The 17,213-nt window shown below is 36.1% G+C and overlaps 1 protein-coding gene across 50 annotated transcripts; it reads left to right on the forward strand.

Annotated features, from left to right (window-relative positions):
* Positions 1-15,390, forward strand: LOC18443981 (LOW PSII ACCUMULATION protein (DUF1995)). Of its 50 annotated transcripts, XR_016051209.1 has the most exons (14): positions 1-62; positions 1,290-1,475; positions 2,185-2,232; positions 2,334-2,373; positions 2,462-2,562; positions 11,279-11,471; positions 11,604-11,702; positions 11,945-12,062; positions 12,712-12,848; positions 13,051-13,109; positions 13,794-13,917; positions 14,079-14,184; positions 14,300-14,364; positions 15,037-15,390. XR_016051209.1 is itself a non-coding variant. In XM_088860805.1 (10 exons), exons 3-9 carry the CDS (start codon positions 2,203-2,205, stop codon positions 12,830-12,832), a joined length of 702 nt encoding a protein of 233 aa, XP_088716931.1. In that variant the 5' UTR covers positions 1-192; positions 1,290-1,475; positions 2,185-2,202; the 3' UTR covers positions 12,833-12,848; positions 13,794-14,478. The 50 variants fall into 50 exon arrangements, 10 of the variants coding, with proteins under 10 accessions (XP_088716931.1, XP_088716933.1, XP_088716928.1 ...); XR_002282565.2 differs by lacking the exon at positions 13,794-13,917 and having other exon boundaries at positions 14,051-14,171; XR_016051207.1 differs by lacking the exon at positions 13,794-13,917.
* The last annotated feature ends 1,823 nt before the right edge of the window (positions 15,391-17,213 follow it).

Here is a 17,213-nt window from a genome sequence, read left to right on the forward strand (position 1 = left end):
AAGGATAAGTCACTCAAATTACAGAAGAAATGTTGCTTGCCAGCCAATTCACTGCTTTCAGGGTTAGAGCAACTATTCTCGTCACATTCGCTAAAAAATTTCTCTCTGATTTCTATATTTGGATGATTTTTTTTAACGTCCTTTGATGATTTCCGATGGCCGCATTTTACTGTAATCACGCTCGATAATGGGGTAATTTATTGGCAGTGCTAACTTCTCATCACCATTTATTTGATTAGAGAATTACATTTTATTTCTCTTGAAATCCTTCCATCTCCTTTTCAGTGTTTTTCTTTCATTTACTCAAAAGTATCTTAGATTTTTTAAAGACAAAAACTTTAATTTAAGATTATGTTTTTCCTTAACAAATTGTACAATACGATTACTGTTTGTATTATCAGTAAAATTTGTTAGTAAACCAGCTTAGAATTCGATCGAAAGGAGATCAAAATCCTAAATAATAGAGTTTTTTTTTTTCTTTTTTCTTTTGCGTACAGTAAGTCTTGGATAGTGCTATTTTGAGGATGAATTCACAAAAAAAAAAAAAAGTTGATTGGCAGTATTATTGAATTCTAGGATTTACAGCTATATCTTTCTCAAAGGAAACTCTATGTTTATAAATGTTTTATATCCTTCTATAACATTGTGTGGACCCAATTTAGTTGAAGGATAAATGTTTTATATTTTTTTATAACATGGTGTGGACTCAGTTTAGTTGAAGGCTAAGGATTCTGCATTTGGATCCAGGAGGGCCTGTAGTTTCTTGATTTCTTCTCGTCAACACTGTTTTGACATCATTGGAGTCATTCACCCAAGATCATGTACATAGACCGAATAACTTGATGGCTTGTTAATAGAGAGAACCACATTCTCTTTGGTATTATGCTCAGAAGATTGTGTTGGTCTTAATCCTGTGTATCTCATTACTGCATTCTAGATCGACTTAAAAGAAATTGGTATTCAGTTGTCTTCGATGGAGACGATTTTTCTATATGCGGTGCATATGATTTTTTCTTTTTATTTTTTTTGGGAATAAAACTGATGATCCATGCAGTGTTACTTGTTATTGATAAGGATATCTAATTGAATGTGAGTGTGATTACAGGTGTCTTTGTTGTTTACTGAATTTTTGTAAGAATAAGTTGTTAGTTGTCATTACCCCTTGATTTTCCGTTAAAGTTGCTAAATTTTTAAACCTTACATGATGTCTATCCTTACAAAGTTCAGTTTACGTTTGATTAGAAATTTTTGGTGCATTTCTTTTATTTCTCTATGTTCTGTGTGAGCAGTTTTCAAGTTCAATATTAAAGGCCCAGAAAGTTACCCAAATTGATGGGCAGCAGAGGAGATCTGTTGGATTTGATCTATCTACATTCTGTAATTCAATAACATATGCAGTTTCTAGAGGAGATGCAAATATTCCTGTTCAACTTGATATACAGTTTCCAGTGGATTACACAGAGCTCATTGAACAAGTAACCATCTCATGTATTTAGTCGCCTACTGATTTTCAGATGACTCATGATTTGGTCCTAAATATGGGTTCGCACAAAATGGAAGTCTTACATATTGAAATGTTGGGTATTTTGAAATGTTGAAAAATGTCGGGTTCAACATTGGGTGCTTTAGTTATTTCAAGGTTTGAACATCGTTGAAATTCTAAAAGTTATATAGAAAATAGAAATATCCATGCTCAAATGATCATGACTAGTTAGGCCTGTGAAGACTTTCGGTTTAATGTACCTGTGTTTATATAAAAGTGTGGTATTTCTGATAATCAGCAAAAGATGAGTGTGTTTTGTATTTCATGGAAATATGGGTCATCTTTTGAAATTTAAAAACTGCTTGAATTTGAGCAACATATGTTCACATGCATAAGGGGGACCTCTCCTGCTCAGCCACATGAATACCCTTTTCTTTGAAATTGATTATTTAATAACTATTATGTGCATTAACTTCATAAAGGCAGAGAAAGCAATAAAAAATTAGTTAATTAAATTACTTGTATCTGATAAATCAGCGCAAGTAAGGATTTATATTATTAACCACTGCTCTATGCCCCGCTGGTTAACCCTAGTAAAAAGCTTTGTGTGGCATTTTTTGGTTCATGTTACTTTATTTGAAGTGCTTCCTGTCTGCAATCGATACACAGAAAGCAATCTTACTTCCAATAACAATCCACAGGTGAAAACAGCAACCGAAATGGCTTTCAAGGATCAAAAGCATTTGTTGGTAAATAGTTTGTAGCTATACATATGGTGGGCAATGGAAGTGCATCTTTGACCATGAGACTTATGAATTTATGTGACATTGGAATGACATATTTGCTACAGGAAATTGAATTTCCAACTGCTGGACTTGCATCTGTGCCAGGTGCTTTCTTTTACATTCTCTTATTTTCAGAATGAAATTGGACAATACACTAGTGAGCATCTAGTGTGATAATCAGCATTGATGGCAGGTGATGGTGAGGGAGGAAATGAGATGACAGACTCTATGCAGTTAATACGACAATATTGTGATCGCTTTCTAAAGGCTGAGAAAGTGACTCGCACCAGAATAGTATGTGATTTTTTAAAAAAATTTCCCTCTTGTTCCAGAATCCTTTATAGTGATACTTACATTTGTGCCAAGGAAGATTATCCGAATGACTTGGAAACCCTATGAAATGTGGAATGTGTGTTAAAATTGGAATATCTTGTTTACATTTCTTACGTACAATATTGTTTAGTGTTAACCTTGTTGAGATATGCTAGAGGAACTTATAATTTAAAGAAATGATTTAAATTGACAATAAAAATACTTTCCTATTAATTCTATTCATTCTGCAATTACGTTTAGTTTTGGCTTTTCCTCATTGGACATTAATGACCTACCATGGTTTTGTATCTTCATCATGGTTACTGAACTACACTCTAGGAGTTGGAAATCTGACTTGCGGACTAGTGTGGTTCTGTTTAGTTGATATCATTGGTTAGTTGACATTTTTGTATTGTGAGTTTCTTTCACGTTCCTTGAGAGATGAGCACAATGGTCAGTGAGTATGGGTAACTAGGGACATGATGGAGTTACTGGGATGCATAAAAGAAAGGATTTGTGCATGTATGGATCTTTGTAAATAAGGAAAAGGCAAAAAGTGAATGCATCTGAAATAAGTCAACTAAAAATAGAATGTTAGTTCATATATATTTGAGTGACATGATATACCATAGAACTATCCAAAAACATTCTAGCAAGAAGAGATTCGACTCAAAAGATGCAAGGAATACACATGTTGAGTAGGAGGTGGCTCTTTTGCTGTTCCCTACAACTAACAACTATTCTTGTACTTTGATTTGCAGACAAAGCAGTTGTATAGAACTTTCCCTATGTTTTGGTTGATTTTTATCTTATCTGACCAATTAATCTTTAAGCATATCAACTATATCATTTTTTGAAATTTAGTCTTAGACTATCAAATGCTCATGGTTGAAAAATCTGTGTGTGTGTGTATGTTTTTACAATGAAAACATGTCCTCACTTGCTTTAGCTAAATGACTTCTAACGCATGACAGTCATTCCCTAATTACCATTAAAACGGTGTCATCGTCAATTTCTTTTGCTCATGTACCATGTTGGTTGGTAGCCTTAGTTTTTCCTCCATATTGGCCTTGATATTCGTCTAACATGACCACAATGCCCTCCCCCCACTCCCCCAACTGATGGTTGAACAACATTAGCAGTTAATCATTATGTTAACCTTGAACAAAACAAGGGACTCCAAAATTAGCTGAATGACACATGTCCATCATCTTGACTTTTGGTGCCAGACACTCGAAGACAAATATGTTGGACAGTTTTTTTAAGGATTTCAATCTTATCAATATATTGTCATCGTAAGGAAGGATAACTGGGTTAGGATTAGGATAGGCTTCACAATGATGCTTCCAAGCACATCTTATTTAAAATGGATTATGGCATCCACGAAGTGATCTGGTTGTTCGACAGAAACATATTAAATAGGTGGTTCAAACCATTGAACATTGAGGTGTAGTAATATCAATGCTATGCTAATCCTTTCATGAAAATATCCAGAGCATTGTTTAGATTTACTGACATATACTTAATGAAAACTGGCATGTGACTTAGCCTCCAAATATTTACATTTACCTATTAAAAGAAAGATGACATGTATTTAGTTTCTACTTGTTTGCAAATGACAGCTACATGGCTCTATATCTAAGTGCCTAGAGCTGCCAAATCAGTGAATTTCCAGCTTGTATTTCTATTGTGAATATCAATTGTCTTCATTGCTGAATATTATTTAAAATTTTCCTTACTTAAAAAAAGAAAAAGAAAAAGAAAAAAATCTCACTTCCTTTTCAAGAGGTACATCTTAAACAAGGTTTTTTTTTTGTGTAAATGTAAGTTTGTACTTTGTGGAAGCTATTAAATTTTTTTACATCTTCAATTATGCCTTCCCTTTCGCATATGCATTCGCATATGCCACGAAGCAACCCTGCATGGGGATCTCTGTACATGTGCACAAAGAAAGTTCCCCTTATACCTATAGTGATATATGCATGTGACTTGCTCTTTGGGGGCAAGCGTGGGGGACCTGTAGTCCACATTTTGTGACCATGCTTTCACTATTTATTGGCTAGCTTTGACAAGCCAATCATACGCCCATGCATGAGATTGTGGGTCATGGGTCTCGTAGAATTGGTTTGAGAAGATAGTCGAGGATTGCGATTATTAGGTTGGTTGGAATGCATTAATAGTCACTTTTTTTGACCCATTGATACCAGCTTTTACAAATTTTCTTTTAGCTTAGAAATGTTTTTAAAATTTTTTAAATTATATTCAGCAGTGAAAACCCCTTACAAGGCGTTTCTGGGAATCATGGAAGGGTAAGAGAAAATGTGGGGGGCTTTTCGGATCCAACCCCATACATGCACCACCCCCACATGCGTAGGAAAGGGGCCCATAGGGCACACACATCACATAAGTGGCAGGATGCCCCCCTTCCTCTCTTCTTGATTTTCTATTAAAATAAAACAAGTTTATTTTTTGGAAGAAAATCTTGTGAGGTCTTTGAAAAAGATTTAGTGACCGTATTTTGTGGGAGTAGAGAATATTTTGTGTTTGGAAAACATTGTTTCAATCTTTGGTTTTGACCAAATCTTTTTGACTCTGAATTCCTACAATCTTTTGAGAGAGAAAAGGAAGTCCTAGTCAAAATAGAAGATGTATTTTGATTGGTCTTATCCCATGTTGAAGTGGATATGGATCAAAGGTTCAAGGGATAAGGTTTTTGTCTTCCAATATCAATAGGTTGATTGTTTCGCTCTTGTATCTTCCAAAAAGGAAAAGATCTCTGAGAGTTGTTTCATGGATCCGAAAGAGAGTACTTGGCTTCTCCCAATAACTAAACAGTGTATCATGGCTGAATCTAACTGGGGTTCGCGGTGGTGGAGGAACCGGATCGGAAAAAAGAGGGATTCAAGTTGTAAGATATCTAATGAAACAATAGTTGGAATTGAGATCTCATTCAAAGCGAAAGATATCAAATATCTGGAGTTTCGTTTTGTATCCTATGCGGATACGAATGATCCGATCCACAAGGACCATGATTTGGAATTGTTTGATCGTCTTTCTCCGGGGAAGAAGCAAATCTTAAATTCCTCCCTAAATTATGATTGCTGATTCATGTGATGGATGACTCAGATTTGTTTCTTTCTCACCTCATTGATTACCTAGGATTCATATGGCTAAGATGAATTCTAAATCAAATAGGCATACCTAGACCTTGTTGAAGGCTATAAATAAAGGGTACCGCCCCCCTCATTCTACCATATGCATTTCTAGCCTCTCTCTCCTCCGTGCCATTCTCTCCCTGTCTCTCTCTTTCCTCTCTAGTCTCTAAGGGGTGGCATGCACCTCCATAGGAAACTTGGGTGGCAAGTGGCCCACAAATAATATAGAGGGGCACGCCCAACCGTAATAGACCAAGAGAGGTGCCACTTGTAGCATACCCCAGAAAGGTCCAAAAAGGGTCTAGAGAAGCCCTATTCTTTTATATGCTCTCAAGCCCTAGATCTGAAAAAGTATTGCCTAAGGAGCTTCCCAACTCAGAGAATTCAGCAGGGCTAATAAGGTCAGAGTGTGTGGCATCGGTCAAGTAATCGGGTTTGTGGTGTGCCAAGTCCTAAGGGGGACCCTAGGCAAAATCAATAAAGTCTTTCCTACTGTTTTTAGTTAGTTTTGCTCAATTTGTTTCAATTTCCAGGAATATTATATGGTTTAGAATTCATAGTAAAAGCTTGTGTTCAGCCTCGAGATTGAGTCATATTTATTTGGCAGTAAAAAGAAAGATCTTAGGTTGTATTCCGTTTGTTTCTTATTTACAACATTGTTTTGTGGCACTTGTAAGTGGAATTCAGATATATTAATAGAAGAAACATGGAAATTTTATTATTTTAGTCTCTGGAATTCCACGTGGCCGCTTCTTTCATGGTATTGAAACTTAAACATCATATTCCCATACACCACAACCAAATGGTGTGGCATAATGGAAAAATAGATGCTTGTTAGAAGCTATAAGAGCCATCTTAATAAGAATCAAGGTTCTTAAGAGATATTGGGATGAAGCAGTTCTTACTGTTGCCTATATGATGAATAGGATGCCTACATCTGTTCTCGATGGTTCTGACCCTTGCAAACTTCTCCACCATGTACTTCCTTTGTTTTCTCTTCCTGCAAAAACCTTTGGTTGTGTCTATTTTGTGCATACTCTTGGACAAACTAGGAATAAATTAGGACCTTAATCTACTGCATGCGTGTTATTAGGATACTCGAACTCAGAAAGGATAGAAATGCTATTGTCTAGTAACTAAATGGAACATGTCTCAAAAGATGTTACCTTATTTGAGAATATGTCTTATTTTCCTTCTCAAAGTGATTCGATATCCACTGTGCCACCTAACAATTCTATTCACTCTTCTAATGATCACAAATAGTTCCAGTAATCCAACCAAGAAACCGGTGGAATCTACTAAGAAATAGTTGAACGTATACACACAAAAAAGGAACAAGGGAAAGTCTGATGTAAACGATCAATCCCACCATGTTTACTCGTCAGCTACTTCTTGTCTTTCTACCCCTATACCTTCTCAACTCGATTTACCTATTACTGTACCTATTATCGTAAGAAGAGAAAAAAGGACGTGTACTCATCCAATCCATAAGTTTGTTTCTTGTGCTTCAGTTTCACCCTCCTTTCATGCATATCTTTGCTTTATTTTCTCTGTTCGTATTTCCACCAAAGTTGCAGATGCATTGGTTCATCCACAATGGAAAGCAGCCATGATTGAGAAAATGATTACCTTAAAGAAACAATGAACTTGAGATGTAATTGCTCGGCCAAAGGATAGCATGTGGTAGGATGCAGGTGGCTGTACACCTTGAAGCACAAACCAAATGGTTCAATTGTGAAATACAAAGCTTGTATGGTAGTTAAGGGATTTAGAATGTTATATGTGGTTGACAATTGACTATAAGGAGATTTTTGCTCCTATAGCAAAATTGAAATCAGTACAGGCACTTTTATTTGTTGCGGTAAACAAAAAATGGCCACTCTACCAATTAGACGTGAAGAATGCCTTTATCCATGGAGATCGACAAGAGGAAGTGTATATGGCATTAACATATCGGTTTTATCCTCAGGGGAAGAAAGGGAAGGTTTGCAAGTTAAGGAAAGCTATGTATGGACTGAAACAGTGACCTTGGTTTCGGATCAAAAAATTTCCTATGGCAATATGCCAGTTCAGATTTCAGAGAAGTGTTTTTTATCATTCTATATTTGTTAAAAGAGATTCTTTTTTCTACCACAATATTGATAGTGTACGTGGATAATATTGCGCTCATAGGAAATAATAATCACAAAACTCAAAAAATGAAAGATTTCTTTGGGAATAGTTGTCGAGTGTGGGTTCCCGGGAGTGGGAGCTGGCTTGGATCTGCAAAACCATGGATTGTTGGAAGCCCGTTGTGGTTAGGATCGTCATCCATACAATCCTATATCAAGGGAGCGGGATCCTTGTCACAGGGAAGCGCAATTCCATGAGGAAGGAATCGCAATGGTAATTTATAAAGGACCACGAATGATGCGTGGGTTCATAGTACCATTGGGCACAAACTTGAATCAGTGCACATGAATCATTGTCGAATAGAGGAAACATCATATTGACTACATCATGCACTTGAGAATGTGGTTCAAACCCACTAGAAATGAGGATCACAATATAGGGATCTGCGTTCCATCCAAAATCCCTAGTTGGAATAGTGGGATCAAGGTTTCAGAGCAGGTCCGTGACGTTTTCTACACAGTTCCAGCAACTATGTCTTGGGGAGTTTCTTGACATCGAGACTCTTAGTCACTTCTTTGGAGTAGATGTGGCAAGGTCTAAACATGGATTATTTTTGTCTATACTCGTGATCTCCTCAATGATGCCGAAAGGCTGGGAGCCAAACTAGCATAATCTTCCATAGAGGTTAATAACAAACTGTATGCAATAAGAGTCTCTGAGTAACCATGGTGTACATCAAATATTCATGGGTAGAGTTATTTATTTGACTGTCACACGACTAGGCATTGCATGCTATAATCGTGGTGAGTCCGTTTATGCACGTACCATGCCCCCACACTTGGAGGTTGATTATAGTGTATTATGATATTTATAATCTGCTCTATGGATAGGGCTACTTTATACCAGTCATGTTCACCTAGATATATAAGGTTTCTGTGATGGAGATTGGGCCGGGTGTTCTCTTGATCGATGATCTACTAGTGGCTACTTTATGACAGTGGGTGGTAATCTAGACACCTAGAAGAGTGAGAAGCAGAGTGTTGTAATTCGATCATAAACATAAGCCGAGTATCGAGCAATGGAAACTGCTACATGTAAAATAATTTGGCTTTATTCTCTTCTTCAAGATATAGGTGTTAATGTATTAGCTCTTATTCCTTTACATTGTAGTAATCAAGCCGCAATTTATATTGCCTCAAGCCCTATATTTCATGAAAGAACCGAGCATAGTGAGGTCGACTGTCACTTGATCATAGAAAAGGTTGTTTCAAAGACAATATGTACTCCATTTGTTCGTTCTGAGAATCAGTTGGCAGAGAGTCTTATCAAGGCTTCTAATTAAGTTTGACTAAAAGATACTTTGAGGAAGCTGGGAATCTATGATATTTATGCTCCAGCTTGAGGGGGAGAGTATAGTGACTATTTTGGGCATGACACCTATTAAGGAAACCTGCAATAACTATTATGGGCCTCATGCCCAATACGAAAATCTCCATGTGGTAATGATGCACATTGAGCAAGAATCCATGCACCTTTGGAGACCCAATATGTACCAATTTTGGAGGCATGGTTTGCAGATGCATACTCTACCGGTGTTTTAGAGCTGAGCAAACCCGTAAGAGCAGTCAACTGATGCTGTAAATCTTTGATGGCCTGACCTCTTGGGTAGAATACATTGGCTTGTGTGGCTAAAGTTTCCTCCCCTCACTTAAGAAAATGATTTGCATTCCTTGACTTCAGTCTTGAGTTTGGATGTGAGTCCCAATAGTGCTATTGGGTGTGTCTCCTCTTCCCACATCGGGAGTATCTGAGTTTCTCCATTTCAGTGAGAGAAAGTTGGGCATGATTTTGTCCTTTCATACCCACTTTTCCTTGCTTGAAAACTTGTTGCAAAGGCTGATCATTCAAGGTGGATACTTGAGCTTTGTCCCTCTGCAATAGCCTTTCTATTGGTCCCCCTTTTACATAATTATGTATTGTTTCAAGAGAGGGCAATTTTTCCTTTCCTAGAGCTTGTACTCTCTAAAGTTCAAAGTCAGGATGAAGGACTGCTAAGAACTCAAAGATTTGTCGTTGCTCTGCCTACTGCTTAATGTCATAAACAGTGAGATTAATAGGCTGATAGTGATCTAGTTCTTCCCATGTACGCCTTAGCATCCCAAAGTATTCTTCCATAGTCATTTCCCCTTGTTGCAAACTTGATATCTTGCAATACAATTGGTAAATTCTAGCCATATCATCTCGTTGCGAGTATGTCTTTGCTATTGCCTCCAATATATCTTCTGCAGTTCTAAGAACAACAATCCCCTACTAATAAGTGGCTGCATTTAATGAAGAAGCCATGCCATTACTGTCAAATTCTCACTTTCCCATTCATCATGGGATGGATCATCTTTAGGAGGATCTTTCACCTTTCTTGTGATATACCCAATTTTCCTATGGACATCTTGGAAGATTGGGACTATTCTAAGTAGTTTGTCCCATCTAGCTTAACTGTAAAGATCATCAATCCTGGGTGGTCAGGTTGACTGCTTCCCAAGGAAATGTTCTACTTGATTTATGACATTGTTTTTCTCTCTCTAACTCGAAACCCTAAGCCTTTCCTCAAGATTCTATTTCATTAGTTTCAAAGCCTGCAAAGATCCCCTTTTTTTGTTTGTTTGGGTGGGAAAGGTGTTGAATATAATTTCCGGAATTGCGTACGAAGGATATGGAATATATTGGTGCGATTTTTGTGTGAGGTAAGGCAAAAAACGATACGAGGCTGGGGTTTTTGCTGGAAATGAAAAGAGTTTAGGATAAAAGTTACTTGTTGGTAAAAGAAAAGCAAGATGATTTTCCTATACACCATTTTCAAGCCCAAAAAGGAAGAAAAATCATGATTCCAGGCTCACCATAAATCTTGGATATCCTAGGGTTTCACGCTCTGCTTTGATACCATGCTAAGATTGAGAAAGAAGAGGGATGATAACTTATGCATAACAAGTATAGGATGGTTATCATATGCCTTTGAAAAATATGGCTGTCAAACATCTTTGTTACAAAACATTCAGGGACATTTAGGGAATATTTCTTCTTTTGCTTATACGAAGACTCTTTTATTTTGCATGTATGAAGGCTTTTGCCATTTTGCATGTAATAAGGCTCTCTTCATTTACCTATTTCAGAAAGAAGAAAAATAATCCAAAGTACCCAACATGCTACGTGGAAAGGGTTATTTAGGGGGATAGAATTTTGTCATTTGTAATAGAATGTAGGATAAACATCTTAAGTGGTATCTGCTGCATGTATTTTAGATTTCCTTTATATTTTCCTTTTTGTTTCATTTCATTTTCTTGTGATTTTCTATTTCGCACAAATTTTTATAGCAGTGATGTTTTTGTTCAATTACTTTACCAGCTACTTATTTACATTGACTGTTATATTGACAGTTCTTCCCTGAAGCGAATGAAGTCACATTTGCAAGAAAATCAGCCTTTGAAGGAGCATCTTTCAAGTTGGACTACTTAACGAAACCATCATTATTTGAAGATTTTGGTTTTAGTACAAAGGTCAAAATGGATGACCGTGTAAAGCCTGAAGATGAAATATTCTTGGTTGCCTATCCTTATTTTAATGTCAATGGTACTTTCCTGATTTCTCAATTCATGAATTGACTTTTTCCTTACTTGTTTTCACTTTTTGACAAGTCTCATCCCTCGACTGATATCCAACCCTTTTTAGTGTGGTATTGACCTGAGTTTAACCCTTGATCAGAGATGCTTGTGGTGGAAGAACTGTACAATGAAGCTGTTGTGAACACAGACAGAAAATTGATTATATTTAATGGAGAACTTGATCGGATAAGAAGTGGATGTATCCCTTTTATATATTGCATTTCCATGTCAGTCTTCATTGGCTTAAGATAGGTTGCAAGGATTTTACAAAAGATACTTTTCATGCTTGTAAACCACAATGGTACACTGTTATGGTCTTTCCATTATATCTTAATTCACACCATAGATTTTCATTTGCCAGCTTCCGGATCTAAGTTATTCACTCAAGGTCATCTTTATAGTTTGATTATTGAGCTTTAGCCATTCCTTGATTTGGTGAAGATTATCCACCTTTCTTCTATCCGAAGCTTGCAAAGCTTTCGAAGACCTTCTTGCCCAAGCTTGAGACTGTCTATTACATCCACAATTTTAAAGGTCGCAATGGTGGCATGCTGTTTAGGTAAGTTTGTTAAGTTTCTTGTTTTATGTTCCATTGTTTAAATGATGGCAATACTCATGTTTTAATATGAAGGGAATTTTATTTGGAAATAATTATGTGACTTGCACTTCAAAAGGTTTACTCAAGTAGCAATGCCTACAAAAAATGATAAAATCATCCTAAATGTTTAAGAAATGGAAAATATACCGTTTTCTATAAATATCAAATCTCGCCATGTTTCTCCATCACATTCTCATCAACCCCTACCACACAGTAGATTGATGGCAGGTGAGGCAATAGTGGCATGGATGTTGCCTCTCTCTCTCTCTCTCTCTCTCGCTCCCCTGTGAATTTCCACTTCCAGCAACCTTTCATTCTGCAACATACACACCACAACAGTCATCTACACGTGTACACACAAGGGAAGAGAGAGAGAGAGAGAGAATGAGAGTTCACAACTAGTTCTGTTGATAATATGAACATGGATTCATCTTCTTTCATATTCTTGCCATCTTTGTAGTGCCCCGAGTACATTTGTTTGTAATGAAACAGTTGCTTCTCTCCCTCCCTCTCTCACATCACATGCACCCACACATTATAAACCAGAGCTGCTTACATATTTCCCCTTTCAAATTGCACTTTTGGAAATGACGATTGGACTGCTATATAGGTGTTATCCAGGCCCTTGGATGGTGCTGAGAAAAGTGGATAATAAGCACATATGTGTGCATCAACAGGAAGTGATGCCATCACTTAAGGAAGTTGCTCTGGAAATTCTTCCATCAGCTTGATTAGTGAGAAAATTTGGTAAACTATTGAACACAAATTATTTATTCAAAGGTGTAAAATGCAATAGCATATTGAATGCCATACGTAGTGTATGAATTTTATGCATAATTTATGTTTCCATCTTAAACATCATTACAACTTCAGCGCCTGATATAATATCATTACAACTTCACAATTTTCTCACAATAGTGACTTTTCTATTTATAACTCTTCATTTCAGCATTCCAGTTAGCTGAGTCCGAGCATCAATATCATATCATATTGTGTTACTTAAATGAGGTACAATGTCACCAGATTGTATTGGTTAGAGGGAAACTAAGATTATGCTGTTTTTTCTAGGAGTGACTCAAGTGTCCCCATCTGTTAAAAAAAACTTAACATTTATCTTATATGATGAGTCAAATGCCACCAAAAATTTACAAAATATTGAAAAACTTGTTACTCTTGGAAAATGAATCCTCTAAATTGTATATTTATTAAAAGGATACAATTTCTGTAAGGCCTAGGCTTTATGAAAACAAAGTAAAGCCTCACCTTGAACCATAGTCCTGAAAGCACTTTTGGCATCGGAAATCTCCGTGATGGCTCTAAAATCAACTTCCAACAATGACTATGAAATTTGAAGCTCAAAAAATAGTACAGATCTTGCGGATCCGTGAACGCTTATTTTTGGGGCGAAATGGATGCTCTAGATAATGTATTACAATATACACTTTTTAGGACATGAAGTCCTAATTTTTTTTCACAATCATAATGGTCAAGGCCAAGATGATTAAGTTGAAGGTTTTCCGAGAACGGACCTACAATTTTTGGTGAGTTTTGAAGTGAGGCTTTACTTATTTTGATAGGGCTGCAGCCCTATCAAAACGTTTTCCTTTAGAAACATAGAGTTTGCTTAAAAAATCATGGTTACAGCATTTATGATTTCTGGTGATTGAGACACTTCTTCATGCTGGAATGTAGTGGTTCGTATCTTCACGTTAACAATTACTTCCAGCATATGGAGACTGAGCTCATGATCGCTGAAGAGAAAACCTAGAATCTCTTCATTGGTAGAGAATCTTTGTGTGTGCATGCACACGCTTTTGTACGTTTTTTACTCTTATCTTGACTCTTCAGATAAATTTTTGGTTTGTTATTTTTTTCATTGTATTATTGCCTTTGCATTTAGTATATCGAGACCAGCCATCTCTCAGTTATTCAAATTGTTTTTCTTTCAGAGTTCTTATTCGTATGGTTTTTCTTTAGTTCCTTTTTTACAATATTTAGAAGTGGAGATTATGGAGGGAGTATGTTTCAGCTTTTCACAAACAACCTCAGTCATGGCCATCTATTCAGATGGTGTGTGTTCAATGTATGGATTCCACTATTAATTTACTTGTCAAATGAATTCGTACCATTGTATATTCTTGAAAGAAGACGCAACTTCAAATAGTGTACTTCAATTTATTATGACTTTTTTGTGCCAGGATCCTTGGCCCCTCTGGAATATGGATTCTAGATTGTTAATTTATCTTGTACGTGATGCCATGAGGTAACTTGCTCTTCTTTAGCTGTAACATAACTGTATAGATATGTTCTTTTTAGTCTCAATACTAATCATGTAATGCTTACATATTTCCAAATGCAGAATTGTACTCATTATTTCTATTCACTCTCTCTCTCTCTCTCTCTCTCTCTCTCTCTCTCTCTCTCTCTCTCTCTCTCTGTAATGTATTTGTGCGGAGGAGAACATCTAAGGATGAAACTCCTAAATAAATCTTATGTACGGGGATCTAGACTATAAGTGGACACTGTCATTAAATGAGATAAATGTGATAAAGCTCAGGTCTGATATTTCCTCACCAGTCATGAGACAACTAGACCCACCTATTTTCTTCTCTCTCAATGAGAAAGATATACATATAATACGGATCAAGTTAATAGCCTTCCTGCCCTTTCTTTCTTTTTGAGCTCCAACCACTAAACTGCTAATATTCCAAGCAGGAAAGCCCTTGGTGGCACATGCAGATGTTATAGGTGTTTGTATGGAACAAAAGAGAGAGAGAGGGAGAGGAATGAAAAAGAGAAAAAGAAAAAGAAAAAGAAAAAGAAAAAGAAAAAGAAAAAGAAGAATAAAAGAGGGAATAGATAGTCAATTTAGTTGAAAGATGGGCCTTTGGGAGATAATTCGCTTTTTCTAATTCGATGAATAACTATTCACCAGTCACATTCCTTTCACTTGGTCGGAGTTTTGGGCTCTCCACTTCTCAATGTGTGAGCCTATCAAACCTGAACCGCAAGAGGCAGATGGCAGAGTCTACTATGCTCCAGTGGTGTATGGTGTATGTATGACACAACTTTGATTTCCCATGACAATCAGGTCGGTGGAGTTCAACTGCACATGACGAATATCTGCCTTTGGAACTATGATTAATCTCCACCATTCATCATCACAAATAGATGGTAGATTCCATGTTGTGTATCCAACCCATAGGCCAGTGGTGTATGGTATACTTTCCGTTATATGATTCTTTTGGTGCTCATAGGGGCGTACTCTTAAAGCATTGGCATTTTGGTACTCTTTTCTCAAAGCAACTGGAGTAATATTTATCGGGAATGTATATAATAAAATCATTTATCTTTGATACAAGTTGATCACAATTAATCTTGACCATTGGATATGAAATTGGGTGGCTGCATTTATTTCATTGACCAAGCTCAAAGTTCAAAAGAAATTTTCTTGAACTTTACACCCAAGTTATAGATTTTATATCGGATGGTTATAAGTAATTGTGACATCCTTATATCAAAGGTAAATGGTCTCATTATATACAATCCTATATTTGTCATTGTATACAATCCCATATTTATCTCTGTTGAAACAAGCTTGCAAATAATAATAAAATAATTGACTCTCAAAAAAGGATTATATTAGTATTCACATGTGATGGTCTTTACAAATAGGTCGTGGTTAAGAGATGGGGATTGTGATGGTCTTTACAAATCAGTCCATCCTTCCTTTCAGTCTATCCTTCCTTTCAGGGCAAAGTAAAGTTCCACGATCTCAATGGTGATATCTAGTAAGCATTCGAAAAAAATGTTGATATCCAGTTGTCGTCATCATAGTCAGAGCTTTTTTTCAACTAATTGAAGGTTACACTAATTAATAGTTAATGCAAATTAAGAATCATGAGCTACATAGAAATTTAAATAACAAGCAAGAACTGCTTGTGAGATTCACATGGGCATTTTCACATCAAACATTATTTTTATTTTTTTTTGAAATTTTTTCTTTTTAACGAATCATTGCAATACAAGGTTGAGATCTGCCACACACATCAAACATTCTTTGTGATCCCTTAATTTCTCTTCATTTGGAAGGAAAAAAAACCTATGGCTATTATTGCGCATGGTATTAGAGTATTACATAGCTACTTGCACTTGGAGAGATGGAGAGACTGAAAGAGAAGATTTCAATGTCATGTATATTTTGTTAGTTTTTTCAAATTAAATAAAAATTAAGTAAATTTTAAATAATTCATATCTTAGGTACATTTTGATAAATTTCTCAACCGGTCTTCCCAGGATCGAACCCATGTCCTCTTTTTGGGTGAAAGAAGGCTTGAACTCCTTTGCGCAAACATCCTCTTTTTTTTCTTTCTTTTTAGGAAAGAGAACGTGGGCAGGCTAAGGCTCGCCGCATGTGGAAAGTGCGTATCGAGTCTATACAAAACAAAGCACACCTTTCCTTTCAAGGAACTAAGGGAGAACGCCTAATGCATTTTTATCTTCTTTGGAACATACTCGTCTCAACGAGAGGCAGGGATGTGCATGAATTTTTTATTTTCAAACCGTACTGTGCGACTCAGAGAGAGAGTGAGATGTACTTAAAGGAAAAGGTTTTTATACTTCTCTACGGCACATAATATCAATGCTTCCCCCCTACCATCAAGCTGTTCAATTTTGATCAAGAGATCGTTTGATTTTAGATCTGATGTCTCAAAGTATTTTATTTTTAGTTTTTTTTTATGCAAATTGTATGAATATGAAATTTAATGTGTCATATTCTCATTGGGACGCACTTATAAAAATATTAAAAATGATTTTTTGATAAAATGTAATGACCAAAATACCTATTGAAGCTTTAAGATATATTTTTCTAGTACAAGTTTAATAGAGGATTGGACTTACAAAATTTTGTGTCAAAATAGTTTATAGAAAAAAATAAAAAATAAAAAATAAAATAGTGTAGAGACATGACATTATGATTAGGGCAATATTAACCTTCAATTCCGAATGGACGGTTGGATAAGAGGAAATATATAAGTTTTATGCTGTAGGAAAAACATAAAAAACTTACATGTACTTAAATGCCTTTAAAAAGTGCATGCATGAGATAAT

Source organism: Amborella trichopoda, chromosome 3 (genome assembly GCF_054954075.1).
Source record: "Amborella trichopoda isolate Santa Cruz 75 chromosome 3, AtrichopodaSantaCruz75HAP2 v2.0, whole genome shotgun sequence".
NCBI lineage: Eukaryota > Viridiplantae > Streptophyta > Magnoliopsida > Amborellales > Amborellaceae > Amborella > Amborella trichopoda.

What these genes read in the sequence shown, in the direction of transcription:
- LOC18443981 (XM_088860802.1), top strand. Translation starts at nt 30, where the DNA reads ATGTTGCTTGCCAGCCAATTCACTGCTTTCAGG. An exon ending in TGGACTTGCATCTGTGCCAG is followed by an intron (nt 2,374 to 2,461) that starts GTGCTTTCTTTT and finishes CATTGATGGCAG; the next exon opens with GTGATGGTGAGGGAGGAAAT. An exon ending in TCCTTATTTTAATGTCAATG is followed by an intron (nt 11,472 to 11,603) that starts GTACTTTCCTGA and finishes ACCCTTGATCAG; the next exon opens with AGATGCTTGTGGTGGAAGAA.